Source organism: Oncorhynchus gorbuscha, linkage group LG02 (assembly GCF_021184085.1).
Source record: "Oncorhynchus gorbuscha isolate QuinsamMale2020 ecotype Even-year linkage group LG02, OgorEven_v1.0, whole genome shotgun sequence".
Lineage (NCBI taxonomy): Eukaryota > Metazoa > Chordata > Actinopteri > Salmoniformes > Salmonidae > Oncorhynchus > Oncorhynchus gorbuscha.
The window spans coordinates 64109160-64121964 of NC_060174.1; the positions used below are offsets into that span (position 1 = coordinate 64109160).

Here is a 12805-nt window from a genome sequence, read left to right on the forward strand (position 1 = left end):
AACATTGAGTGTAAAGAACACAAAATATTAGCAGGTCAAAATACACTACTAGACAGACACTCTGTAAATTCAAATCAACATCTGACAAAATTACACAGTTAGATCAAAACATTGAATCATTCAATCATTATTGGACAGCAGAGTTGATGGATGTTACTACTCGTTAACACTCGTAAGATGAGGAATGAAGTGGAGGAACTATCACTCAGTGACCATAGGCCCTGATACTGAACAAGTGTGTGTGATTGCCTGGACAGGACATGGATGCAAAGGTGGTGCAAGATGAGGCAAAGGTGGGGAACCAGTGTCCTGTACGGTCAGAGCTTGAAACACTTACTTGTTCCCTCCTCCGACACCATACCCAGCCCCTCTGCCTTGTTCTGTCTCTCAAAGGCATTCAGGTCCAGGACACTGCCATGAAAAACCAACACTTTTCTAAGCATACATAGTCACCTTTAATCAAACTTCGTAAGCTGTTGACTCAGTTTTCCAGTATGTATGTAAGTTCTATTCTATACTTGAGTAATTCAGGGGTGAAGACAAACCTGCAGGTCTGCATTAGAGCCTGGACACTCAAAAAGAAGCCGACGTCCCTCTTATCCTTCAGGTATTCAAGCATTTTCTGCAAACAGATAGTGAGACCAGTCAATAACGATTATAACCTCAGGTCAGATGGACAGAGCCCACTGGGGTGACACTAACCTGTTGAACCTCAACGTTACCACCGTTTAGGATGGAGATGCCCAGTTTAAGAGTGGAGGACACCATGCAGCCAGTCTCACCTAGATGGAGCAAAAAGTACTCTTTACCATTCTAGATGACGGGTATAAATAGTCTTCGTAATGTGTCAACCATGACAGGTATCCTTCAAATACGCGCACCGTGACTGAGAGACGTTGACTTGTAGGGCTAGCCTGTAGGGAGCGTGCATGATGTACTGTACAGGCCGGGGAAGTACCTTTGCAAGCGCTGATCATCTGCAGCACCATCTCAGCCGCCCCACGGTTGTGGAGACGGGACTGCTGGTATAGGAGCCTCTGCTTCTCCATCTCTTTTTCCTGCGATAAGAGACACAGATGCTGTGACTGTGTCCTGGTGGTCACACATCCCACCCCGCAGTCACTCTGCATTCACACAGCTAGTTCCTAGCTGGCTAGACGTTCTCCCTAACCTCCACGGACTTACAGCCGTAAATGTTTTAATCGTGCAGGCCTATAGTTGTACATGCTACATGTCACAGGCGGCTGGTGGCACCTTCATTGGGGAGGACGGGCTCAACGGAATGGCTGGAATGGAATAAATGGAACGGTATCAAACACATCGTTTACATGTCATTATTATGAGCCGTCCTCCCCTCACCAGCATCCTGTGCTACATACTGTGTCTGTCTACATTTGATATTGTTTCTCATTCTCAGTCTCTGTCTCAATTTCTTTGTCATTTTCCTCTCATTGTGTGGAAAAAAAACGAATTCAAACCTGCATGCTTGGTGTGCTTTATGACTCGTTTTTCCACTTTTCATTAGCTTTATATCACCTGTCTGTTTCATTCTCTCTCCCCGGTTAATTAGTCATGGAGTCGTTACACTAGTTCTTCACGTTTGCCGACTTGAGCAAACGTTCGACTACAGCAAACAGCCCCGATGGCCTTGCATAATGCAGTGGTAGCAAATGCAAAGGGACCATGCAGGATATATTGAATAACCACAGCTTCTCCCCTGGTGTCTTATAATCACATTTTGAACTTCACACAGCCCTCCGAGTGGAGCTGTTCTGCTCAAAGGAATATGATGACGTTTCTATTTTTAAAAACCCAAAACATCTCTTTGTCACAGAACCACATTTACTGTAATGCAGTTCAGCATATATAAAAAGGTATAAAAACGAACCAGATGTAATACTGTAACCAACATTTTCTTTAAAACAAGATTGAATTCAAACAAAATACAGACATGTTTTATCAGTATCCCCACCCACAGCCTCCCACCCTCCTAACCCACCCACACCCACCCAAAGCGCCACCCACCGCCCGCGTATGCCTGACCATGGTCTACCCAGTAAGTGTGGTGAAGGTGCACTTGGCATTACTTAAGAGGGTTTCCAATCCATGGAAACAATAGTTTCTTGGGGGATAAGCCCTGCCTGAGGTATAGTATAGTCTGTCTACCAGTGAAAGTGCTGTAACTATGTGTACACATACTGTTACTGTATGTCTGCCTATGTGTCTAGGAGAGTAGACTGGCTTTCACTGTAGTCTATTGGTCAATACGCTAAGTAAGTATGGAAAGGAACAACATTGATTAGTAACATTCCGTCAATAGAAATGAACGTGTTATGCCAGAGTAAGTGGGAGAGCGGAAAGAGAACATGGAACTGCCACGGACAGAAGTCAGTCAAAGGTTCATTAGTTGGTTACGGTGTGAGAAACAGACAGGGTCAGTTCTGTTAGAGATTCCCATCCGAGAAACAGACAGGATCTGTTCTGTTAGAGATTCCCATCTGAGAAACAGACAGGATCAGTTCTGTTAGAGACTCCCATCTGAGAAACAGACAGGATCTGTTCTGTTAGAGATTCCCATCTGAATCTACATGAAAGACCATACAGTACACAAGGGGTATGAGCTGACAGTGATAGGCTAGACTTGGGACAATGTGTAGTAGTATACATGTAGCTAACAACATGGCTAATGACCTCCTCCACTCTAAAAGGTAAATATTTACAGAATTCCTATTCATCCAAACATACCACTTACTATATATAAATATTAAAATATACCGATATACACAATTTATTAGGTACACCCATCTACTACCAGGTCGGATCCCCCTTTGCCTCCAAAACCAACCGAATTCTTTGGGAATTGACACATTTCTCAATAGGTATCAAGGGACCTAACGTGCGCCAGGAAAACATTCCCAACACAATTACACGACCAGCCTATACCGCTGACACCAGGCAGGATGGGGCCATATAATATACGATATAAAAGTAATGCCGCATACGCCAAACCCTGACTCTGCTTGGTCCGACGAATCCCAGTTCCTGTTGCGTCATGCCGATGGCAATCTTTTTCCACTCCTCAATTGGCCTGTGTTGGTGATCACGTGCCCACTGGAGCCTCTTCTTCTTGTTTTAAACTGATAGGACTGGAACCAGGTGTGGTCATCTGTTGCAATAGCCCATCCGCGACAAGGATCGACGAGTTGTGCGTTCCGAGATGCCGTTCTACAAACCACTTGTTGCACTGCGCCTATATTTGCCTGTTTGTGGCCTGCATGTAAGCTTGCACAATTCTTGTCATTCTCCTTCGAACCTCTCATCACCAAGCCATTTTCCCCACAGGACTGGCGATGACTGGTTTTTTGTTTTTCTTACCATTCTCTGGAAAACTCTAGAAAATGCCGTGCGTGAAAAGCCCAGGAGGCCGGTCGTTTCTGAGATACTGGAACCTGCGCGCCTGGCACCGACGATCATACCACGCTCAGTCACTTAGGTCACCCGTTTTGCCCCTTCTAACGTTCAATCGAACACTAACTGAATGCCTTGATGCCTGTCTGCCTGCTTTATATAGCAAGCCACGTTACTCACTGTCTGTAGGAGCGAACCATTCTCGTGAAACGGGGTGGTGTACCTAACAAACTGGCCACTGAGTGTAATGTAATGTCATGTAATGTCTTGTATTTCTGCCGAAAAAAATGGAGGAGCCATTATATCTTGACAACATTAATTTGATCCATGTAAACACATTCTGCCTGCCAAATTGAAGGAATATACATCAGTGGAACTTTGTGCTTAGCAGGTAGGTCGATGCTTTAGGAGGGTTCACATGATTGTTTTATGGTCTACAGTAGGGTTGCTGAACTGGCGGCCGTAGTTGGCCCGCAGGTGGTTTCTGAGCAAACATTATTATTCTCTTTTTATATATATATATATATATTTTTTTTTTTAAATGATGGACATAAAATTCTGTAAAAACACCAGGAAATCAGCTCCAAGTGATTTTAATTTTGGAAATCTATTCCCACGCTTAATAGAGAAACGTGATCATATACAAATGTAAGCAAAGTTTGAAATGATTGCTTTCGTCCAATATTATATCTGTTGGGGCTTCTTTCAATCAATTTGCAGTCTACAAATGATTTGTAATTATGTTCCAACCCCCCCCCCAACCATCCACTCAATCATTTTTTCCCCTGCGGCAGAAACTAGTTGATGATGCCTGGTCTACAGAATGTGTTTTTTTCCCGGATCACTTTGTCATGCAACATCTCCAGAATGTTAACCACGATGTTAACCACAATGGCAAGGTACAATCCAGAAACATTTGGGTTGACGCAAAACACACATAAGGAGAAAGAGGGACAGAACATTTTTTGATGAAGCAACACACATACAGTAGAAAGAGAGATGAAACAGACAGGAGAGACAGAAGAAAGACATATGCATGGGGGCTGATGTGCAGTGAAAGATGTGGTCACTCGATGCGTCGAGAGCTACCGCTCCAGTGTCTCCCCGGTTCCCTGTCCCTGGTCGCCCCATACCAGTTCTGTCTGTCGCACCTCAAAGGACATCTCATCCTCAGCCCCTTCCTCCACCTCCTCTCCCCCTTCGTCCTCCTCACCAATGTGGCAGCTCTACAACACAAAGAAAATGAAAAAAAACGGAAAAAAACATTACATACTGTAAACAAAACAACAACACATTAAAATACAAATAACCATAACGCTAAAATGTAACCTCCTAAAATGACATTCAAACAAAGATAACTCACCTTTGCCATAATATCAGCGTATGCCATATATAGGTAATCTGTATCAAGTTTACTGTAACAAACAGAAGGACCAGAGGTTTAGGCAACATATCAAAAGGTGGAGATGTGTTGTATTCAATCCAAAAGCTGCTCAACTAAAATACTCGAGGGAGAAAAGGAGTCCCACCTCTTTTCTGTGAGAGCAGTTCGGCTGAAATGCAAAATGAGCTGGTGAAGGGGGTCTGGCTTGGTCTCCGTCTCTTCCTCCTCCTCTCCTTCCTGCTCCATGGCTTTCTGTGTTAGAGAAAGAAATGTGGGAGTAAAACTATAGGAGGAAACTCTCAGATCCTGAAATCCTCCAAAGGTGAGTCAAGCATGCGGCGGCAGAGCTTACAGACAAGTCGTCTATCATTCTATCCTCAAAGGAGTAGCCCTCGGTATGGATCCAGTTGCGTTTGTACCCTTCCAAGAACATATTGGAAGCTCTATGCCTGTGAGTCAGACAGAAACAAATGTTAGTATCTGTATTTTACTTGTGGCTGGGTGTTATTAAATATACAGTGACACCAAAAGTGCTGTTGTTGATAATGGACAGAATGCGGTCGGGCCATCGCATAATTGGCATATATATTACTCCTACAGAATTTCCATGTGGGCGAGGATGTTGGAAATTTGACCAAAGCCCATTGGATGATAACTTGTTTTTAACTAGGAAAGAAAAATGTATAACCAACTTTTTCCGACATAACATAGGTACAGCAGATCCCCTTATTGTATGGGACACTTAACATTTACATTTGGAGGCCATGGATTCAGTGCCCATCTCTAAAGCAAAAGCAATTTAGGTCGAAAGAGTCCATAGGAAAATGGAAGGACTAACAGTACAGATAAACAGCAATAAAAAAACAGTACCATAGAGGCTCAGAATAAGTTAGAGGGAAAACAAAAATAAATGGAGGAATTTATTCAAGAAAGTGAATATATACTCCCGTTCAAAAGTTTGGGGTCACTTAGAAATGTCCTTGATTTTGAAAGAAAAGCTAATCTTTTGCCCATTAAAATAACATCAAATTGATCAGAAATAGTGTAGACAAAGGCAAATGACTATTGTAGCTAGAAACATCTAATTTGTAATGGAATATCTACATAAGCGTACAGAGGTCCATTATAAGCAACCATCACTCCTGTGTTCCAATGTCACGTTGTGTTAGCTAATCCAAGTTTATCATTTTAAAAAGGCTAATTGATCATTAGAAAACCCTTTTGCAATTATGTTAGCACAGCTGAAAACTGTTGTGCTAATTAAAGAAGCTAATTAAAGAAGCAATAAAACTAAATAAATAAAAACATTTGTGGGTTCGTTTACAGGCTCAAAATGGCCAGAAACAAAGTACTTTCTTCTGAAACTCGTCAGTCTATTCTTGTTCTGAGAAATGAAGGCTATTCCATGTGAGAAATTACCAAGAAACTGAAGATATTGTACAATGCTGTGTACTACTCCCTTCACAGAACAGAGCAAACTGGATCTAACCAGAATAGAAAGAGGCCCCGGTGCACAACTGATCCAGAAGACATGTACATTTGAGTGTCTAGTTTGAGAAACAGACGCCTCACAAGTCCCCAATTGGCAGCTTCATTAAATAGTATCCACAAAACACTAGTCTCAACGTCAACAGTCAAGAGGCGACTCCAAACCTTTTTTGATATACTCAGAGGACAGTTATAGTATCGGACGGTCTGCTTTCATTATTACTGAAACAGGATCCAAGTGTTACATATAAAGATATAGTCCATTAAAAAATTGGAGGCCTCTTACACTACAGTGTTGTGATGCAAAAATGAGAGTAAAATGCTTAGCGCATAGAATTAAAAAGGTATTTGTTGGATATTATTAATCCAAATCAGACAGGTTTTTTACATGGACAATACATTGGAGATAATATAAGACAAGCACTGGAAACAATAGAACACTATGAAACATCTGGGAAACAAGGCCTGGTATTCATAGCTGACTTTGAAAAGGCTTTTGATAAATGCCTGGAATATTTAAATTTTGGAGAATCTCTTATAAAATGGGTTAGTTATGTATAGTAACCCAGGTGTAAAATAGTAAAATAATGTCTACTTCTCAGAAAGTTTTAAACTGTCAAGAGGAGTAAAACAAGGTTGTCCACTATCGGCATATCTATTTATTATTGCCATCGAAATTTTAGCTGTTAAAATCAGATCCAACAATAATATTAAGGGGTTAGAGATCCAGGGCTTAAATCCAGGGCTTAAATCCAGGGCTTAAAAACAAAAAGGTGTCATTGTACACTGATGATTCATGTTTTCTTTAAATCCACAATTTGGATACCTCCACAGCCTCATAGAGGATCTAGGTACTTTTTCTAACCTATCTGGATTAAAACCAAATTATGATAAATATTACGTATTGGATCACTAACAAATAAAACTTTTACATTACCGTGTAGTTTACCAATAAAATGGTCTGACGGGGATGTGGACATTCTCGGTATACATATCCCGAAAGAAAGAAATGATCTTACGCCAATAAATGTTAATCAAAAGTTAGCAAAAATAGATAAGATCTTTGCTAGGCAAGGGCTGATTTCAAGGTTTTACTACTAAACTACAAAGCATTACATGTGCTTGCTCCTACCTATCTCTCTGAATTGGTCCTGCCGTACATACCTACACGTACGCTACGGTCACAAGACAAAGGCCTCCTAATTGCCTCTAGAATTTCAAAGCAAACAGCTGGAGGCAGGGCTTTCTCCTATAGAGCTCCATTTTTATGGAATGGTCTGCCTACCCATGTAAGAGACGCAAACACGGTCTCAACCTTTAAGTCTTTACTGAAGACTCGTCTCTTCAGTGGGTCATATGATTGAGTATAGTCTGGCCCAGGAGTGGGAAGGAGAACGGAAAGGCTCTGGAGCAACAAACCGCCCTTGCTGTCTCTGCCTGGCCGGTTCCCCTCTTTCCACTGGGATTCTCTGCCTCTAACCCTATTACAGGGGCTGAGTCACTGGCTTACTAGGGCTCTTTCATACCGTCCCTAGGAGGGGTGCGTCACTTGAGTGGGTTGAGTCACTGATGTGATCTTCCTGTCTGGGTTGGCACCCCCCCCTTGGGTTGTGCCGTGGCGGAGATCTTTGTGGGCTATACTCGGCCTTGTCTCAGGATGGTAAGTTGGTGGTTGAAGATATCCCTCTAGTGGTGTGGGGGCTGTGCTTTTGCAGCCTCCAGTATTTATGCTGCAGTAGTTTATGTGTCGGGGGCTAGGGTCAGTTTGTTATATCTGGAGTACTTCTCCTGTCCTATTCGGTGTCCTGTGTGAATTTAAGTGTGCTCTCTCTAATTCTCTCTTTCTCTCACGGAGGACCTGAGCCCTAGGACCATGCCTTAGGACTACCTGACATGATGACTCCTTTCTGTCCCTAGTTCACCTGGCCGTGCTGCTGCTCCAGTTTCAACTGTTCTGCCTTATTATTATTGGACCATGCTGGTCATTTATGAACATTTGAACATCTTGGCCATGCTCTGTTATAATCTCCACCCGGCACAGCCAGAAGAGGACTGGCCACCCCACATAGCCTGGTTCCTCTCTAGGTTTCTTCCTAGGTTTTGGCCTTTCGAGGGAGTTTTTCCTAGCCACCGTGCTTCTACACCTGCATTGCTTGCTGTTTGGGGTTTTAGGCTGGGTTTCTGTACAGCACTTTGAGATATCAGCTGATGTACGATTTGATTTTGATTTGCTACCATGGAAAGGAAAATACCTGTCTATTGTGGGGGAAAAAACCTCCCTAACTCCTTAGTCATATCACAGTTCACCCATTTGGTTATGTTCTTGCCTACACCTAGTGACCCGTTTTTGTACTTACACAAGCAAAAAATATCAAATTTGATTTGGAATGGCAAGCAAGACAAAATTAAAAGGGCCTATTTATGCGGTCAACAAGGCAGAGTTCATCTCAGCCTATGCCTCCCTCCAGTCCCTCGACTTCTTGGCACTAACGGAAACATGGATCACCACAGACAACACCGCTACTCCTACTGCTCTCTCTTCGTCCGCCCACGTGTTCTCGCACACCCCGAGAGCTTCTGGTCAGCAGGGTGGTGGCACCGGGATCCTCATCTCTCCCAAGTGGTCATTCTCTCTTTCTCCCCTTACCCATCTGTCTATCGCCTCCTTTGAATTCCATGCTGTCACAGTTACCAGCCCTTTCAAGCTTAACATCCTTATCATTTATCGCCCTCCAGGTTCCCTCGGAGAGTTCATCAATGAGCTTGATGCCTTGATAAGCTCCTTTCCTGAGGACGGCTCACCTCACAGTTCTGGGCGACTTTAACCTCCCCACGTCTACCTTTGACTCATTCCTCTCTGCCTCCTTCTTTCCACTCCTCTCCTCTTTTGACCCCACCCTCTCACCTTCCCCCCCTACTCACAAGGCAGGCAATACGCTCGACCTCATCTTTACTAGATGCTGTTCTTCCACTAACCTCATTGCAACTCCCCTCCAAGTCTCCGACCACTACCTTGTATCCTCTTCCCTCTCGCTCTCATCCAACACCTCCCACACTGCCCCTACTCGGATGGTATCGCGCCGTCCCAACCTTCGCTCTCTCTCCCCCGCTACTCTCTCCTCTTCCATCCTATCATCTCTTCCCTCCGCTCAAACCTTCTCCAACCTATCTCCTGATTCTGCCTCCTCAACCCTCCTCTCCACCCTCTCTGCATCCTTTGACTCTCTATGTCCCCTATCCTCCAGGCCGGCTCGGTCCTCCACTCCCGCTCCGTGGCTCGATGACTCATTGCGAGCTCACAGAACAGGGCTCCGGGCAGCCGAGCGGAAATGGAGGAAAACTCGCCTCCCTGCGGACCTGGCATCCTTTCACTCCCTCCTCTCTACATTTTCCTCCTCTGTCTCTGCTGCTAAAGCCACTTTCTACCACGCTAAATTCCAAGCATCTGCCTCTAACCCTAGGAAGCTCTTTGCCACCTTCTCCTCCCTCCTGAATCCTCCCCCCCTCCTCCCTCTCTGCAGACGACTTCGTTAACCATTTTGAAAAGAAGGTCGACGACATCCGATCCTCGTTTGCTAAGTCAAACGACACCGCTGGTTCTGCTCACACTGCCCTACCCTGTGCTCTGACCTCTTTCTCCCCTCTCTCTCCAGATGAAATCTCGCGTCTTGTGACGGCCGGCCGCCCAACAACCTGCCCGCTTGACCCTATCCCCTCCCCTCTTCTCCAGACCATTTCCGGAGACCTTCTCCCTTACCTCACCTCGCTCATCAACTCATCCCTGACCGCTGGCTACGTCCCTTCCGTCTTCAAGAGAGCGAGAGTTGCACCCCTTCTGAAAAAACCTACACTCGATCCCTCCGATGTCAACAATTACAGACCAGTATCCCTTCTTTCTTTTCTCTCCAAAACTCTTGAACGTGCCGTCCTTGGCCAGCTCTCCCGCTATCTCTCTCTGAATGACCTTCTTGATCCAAATCAGTCAGGTTTCAAGACTAGTCGTTCAACTGAGACTGCTCTCCTCTGTATCACGGAGGCGCTCCGCACTGCTAAAGCTAACTCTCTCTCCTCTGCTCTCATCCTTCTAGATCTATCGGCTGCCTTCGATACTGTGAACCATCAGATCCTCCTCTCCACCCTCTCCGAGTTGGGCATCTCCGGCGCGGCCCACGCTTGGATTGCGTCCTACCTGACAGGTCGCTCCTACCAGGTGGCGTGGCGAGAATCTGTCTCCTCACCACGTGCTCTCACCACTGGTGTCCCCCAGGGCTCTGTTCTAGGCCCTCTCCTATTCTCGCTATACACCAAGTCACTTGGCTCTGTCATAACCTCACATGGTCTCTCCTATCATTGCTATGCAGACGACACACAACTAATCTTCTCCTTTCCCCCTTCTGATGACCAGGTGGCGAATCGCATCTCTGCATGTCTGGCAGACATATCAGTGTGGATGACGGATCACCACCTCAAGCTGAACCTTGGCAAGACGGAGCTGCTCTTCCTCCCGGGAAGGACTGCCCGTTCCATGATCTCGCCATCACGGTTGACAACTCCATTGTGTCCTCCTCCCAGAGCGCTAAGAACCTTGGTGTGATCCTGGACAACACCCTGTCGTTCTCAACCAACATCAAGGCGGTGGCCCGTTCCTGTAGGTTCATGCTCTACAACATCCGCAGAGTACGACCCTGCCTCACACAGGAAGCGGCGCAGGTCCTAATCCAGGCACTTGTCATCTCCCGTCTGGATTACTGCAACTCGCTGTTGGCTGGGCTCCCTGCCTGTGCCATTAAACCCCTTCAACTCATCCAGAACGCCGCAGCCCGTCTGGTGTTCAACCTTCCCAAGTTCTCTCACGTCACCCCGCTCCTCCGTTCTCTCCACTGGCTTCCAGTTGAAGCTCGCATCCGCTACAAGACCATGGTGCTTGCCTACGGAGCTGTGAGGGGAACGGCACCTCAGTACCTCCAGGCTCTGATCAGGCCCTACACCCAAACAAGGGCACTGCGTTCATCCACCTCTGGCCTGCTCGCCTCCCTACCACTGAGGAAGTACAGCTCCCGCTCAGCCCAGTCAAAACTGTTCGCTGCTCTGGCCCCCAATGGTGGAACAAACTCCCTCACGACGCCAGGACAGCGGAGTCAATCACCACCTTCCGGAGACACCTGAAACCCCACCTCTTTAAGGAATACCTAGGATAGGATAAGTATTCCCTCTCACCCCCCTTTAAGATTTAGATGCACTATTGTAAAGTGACTGTTCCACTGGATGTCATAAGGTGAATGCACCAATTTGTAAGTCGCTCTGGATAAGAGCGTCTGCTAAATGACTTAAATGTAAATGTTATATAATGAATATGAATTCAGAGGGCAGAAATGATTAAATATTAAAGCATTAAAGGCATCAATCATACAAGAGTTATAATTCAATCCAAACTGGTTCTCTAGCAAATTAGTAAGAATGTCGACCCCCCATGTTCAAGAATGGCCTTTTTCCCTTTATTCAGATTACAACCTCTCACTTTCGTTTATTTGAAAACGCTAAAAAATATTGTTATTTTTAAAACAAGCCATAGAAAGTTGGTTGCAATTTCAGTTTAATCAACCAGAAAAGACTGAACAAATAATTCTAAAAATATTGTGGTTACTCAAATATAAAAGAACCATTCTTTTTTTATATAAAAAAGTATAAACTTTGTAAATTATATCATGAATAGAACTGGTGGAGTTTTGTCACACATGCAACTAACAAAAATATATGTAAATGTTTGCATTACCCAAAATTACAACCAACTAATTGCAGCATTACCGCAAAAATGGAAGAGGAAAGTGGAAAAAGTAAGGAACTGGTCTGTCGGCCCTGCAATAAAGACCAAAATGTGTTAAGGAAAATTGTGATAAATTAAAATATGTACCAGTTTCATTTAAGGACCAAAAAATAAAACAGCTGTACCCTATAGATTGCAAAATAGATGGGAAGAGATTTCGATGTATCGATTCCATGGAAAGTGGTTTATGAAATGATACGGAAAATGACACCGGATTCAAAACTTTTTAAATTAAAATTATTATACAAAAATCTTGCAACCAATAGAATATATATATATCCATATATATGGGGGATACAAGCTTCCCAGCTCTGCAGATATTTCTGCGAAGAGTCAGAGTCATTAGGTAATTTATTTTGGAACTGTCCATATGTAGCTAATTTTTGGTCACAGGTTCAGGAATGGCTGAAGAATTGCAACATTTACCTGGAGCTAAATCTGCAGGTAGCACTACTGGGTGATTTGAAAAGTCATCGTCAATCAATCAATAATATTTTCAGCAAAACATTTTCTTTAACTTACAATCTATAGAAACTATGAAAATAGAAAGGTTCAGAACTTTTGTGAAGCATCACAGCGCAGTTGAAAAATATACGAAAAATAGAAGTACAATATGGATGGTGTTAAGAGATAGATGGAAGGTGTTGAACGGAGCTGAAGGGTGGGACTAAAACAAACTAAATATAACTATTGTAAAATAG

At 44.2% G+C, this 12805-nt stretch overlaps 1 protein-coding gene across 1 annotated transcript in view; it reads right to left on the minus strand.

Annotated features, from left to right (window-relative positions):
- LOC124006954 (ryanodine receptor 1-like) overlaps positions 1–12805 on the minus strand; it is a 76687-nt gene that overhangs the window by 18582 nt on the left and 45300 nt on the right. Inside the window, 8 exon segments of the mRNA XM_046317150.1 lie at positions 338–411; positions 546–622; positions 703–782; positions 959–1058; positions 4542–4634; positions 4772–4823; positions 4938–5044; positions 5145–5241. Of these exon segments, the coding sequence (XP_046173106.1) occupies positions 338–411; positions 546–622; positions 703–782; positions 959–1058; positions 4542–4634; positions 4772–4823; positions 4938–5044; positions 5145–5241 (680 nt within the window).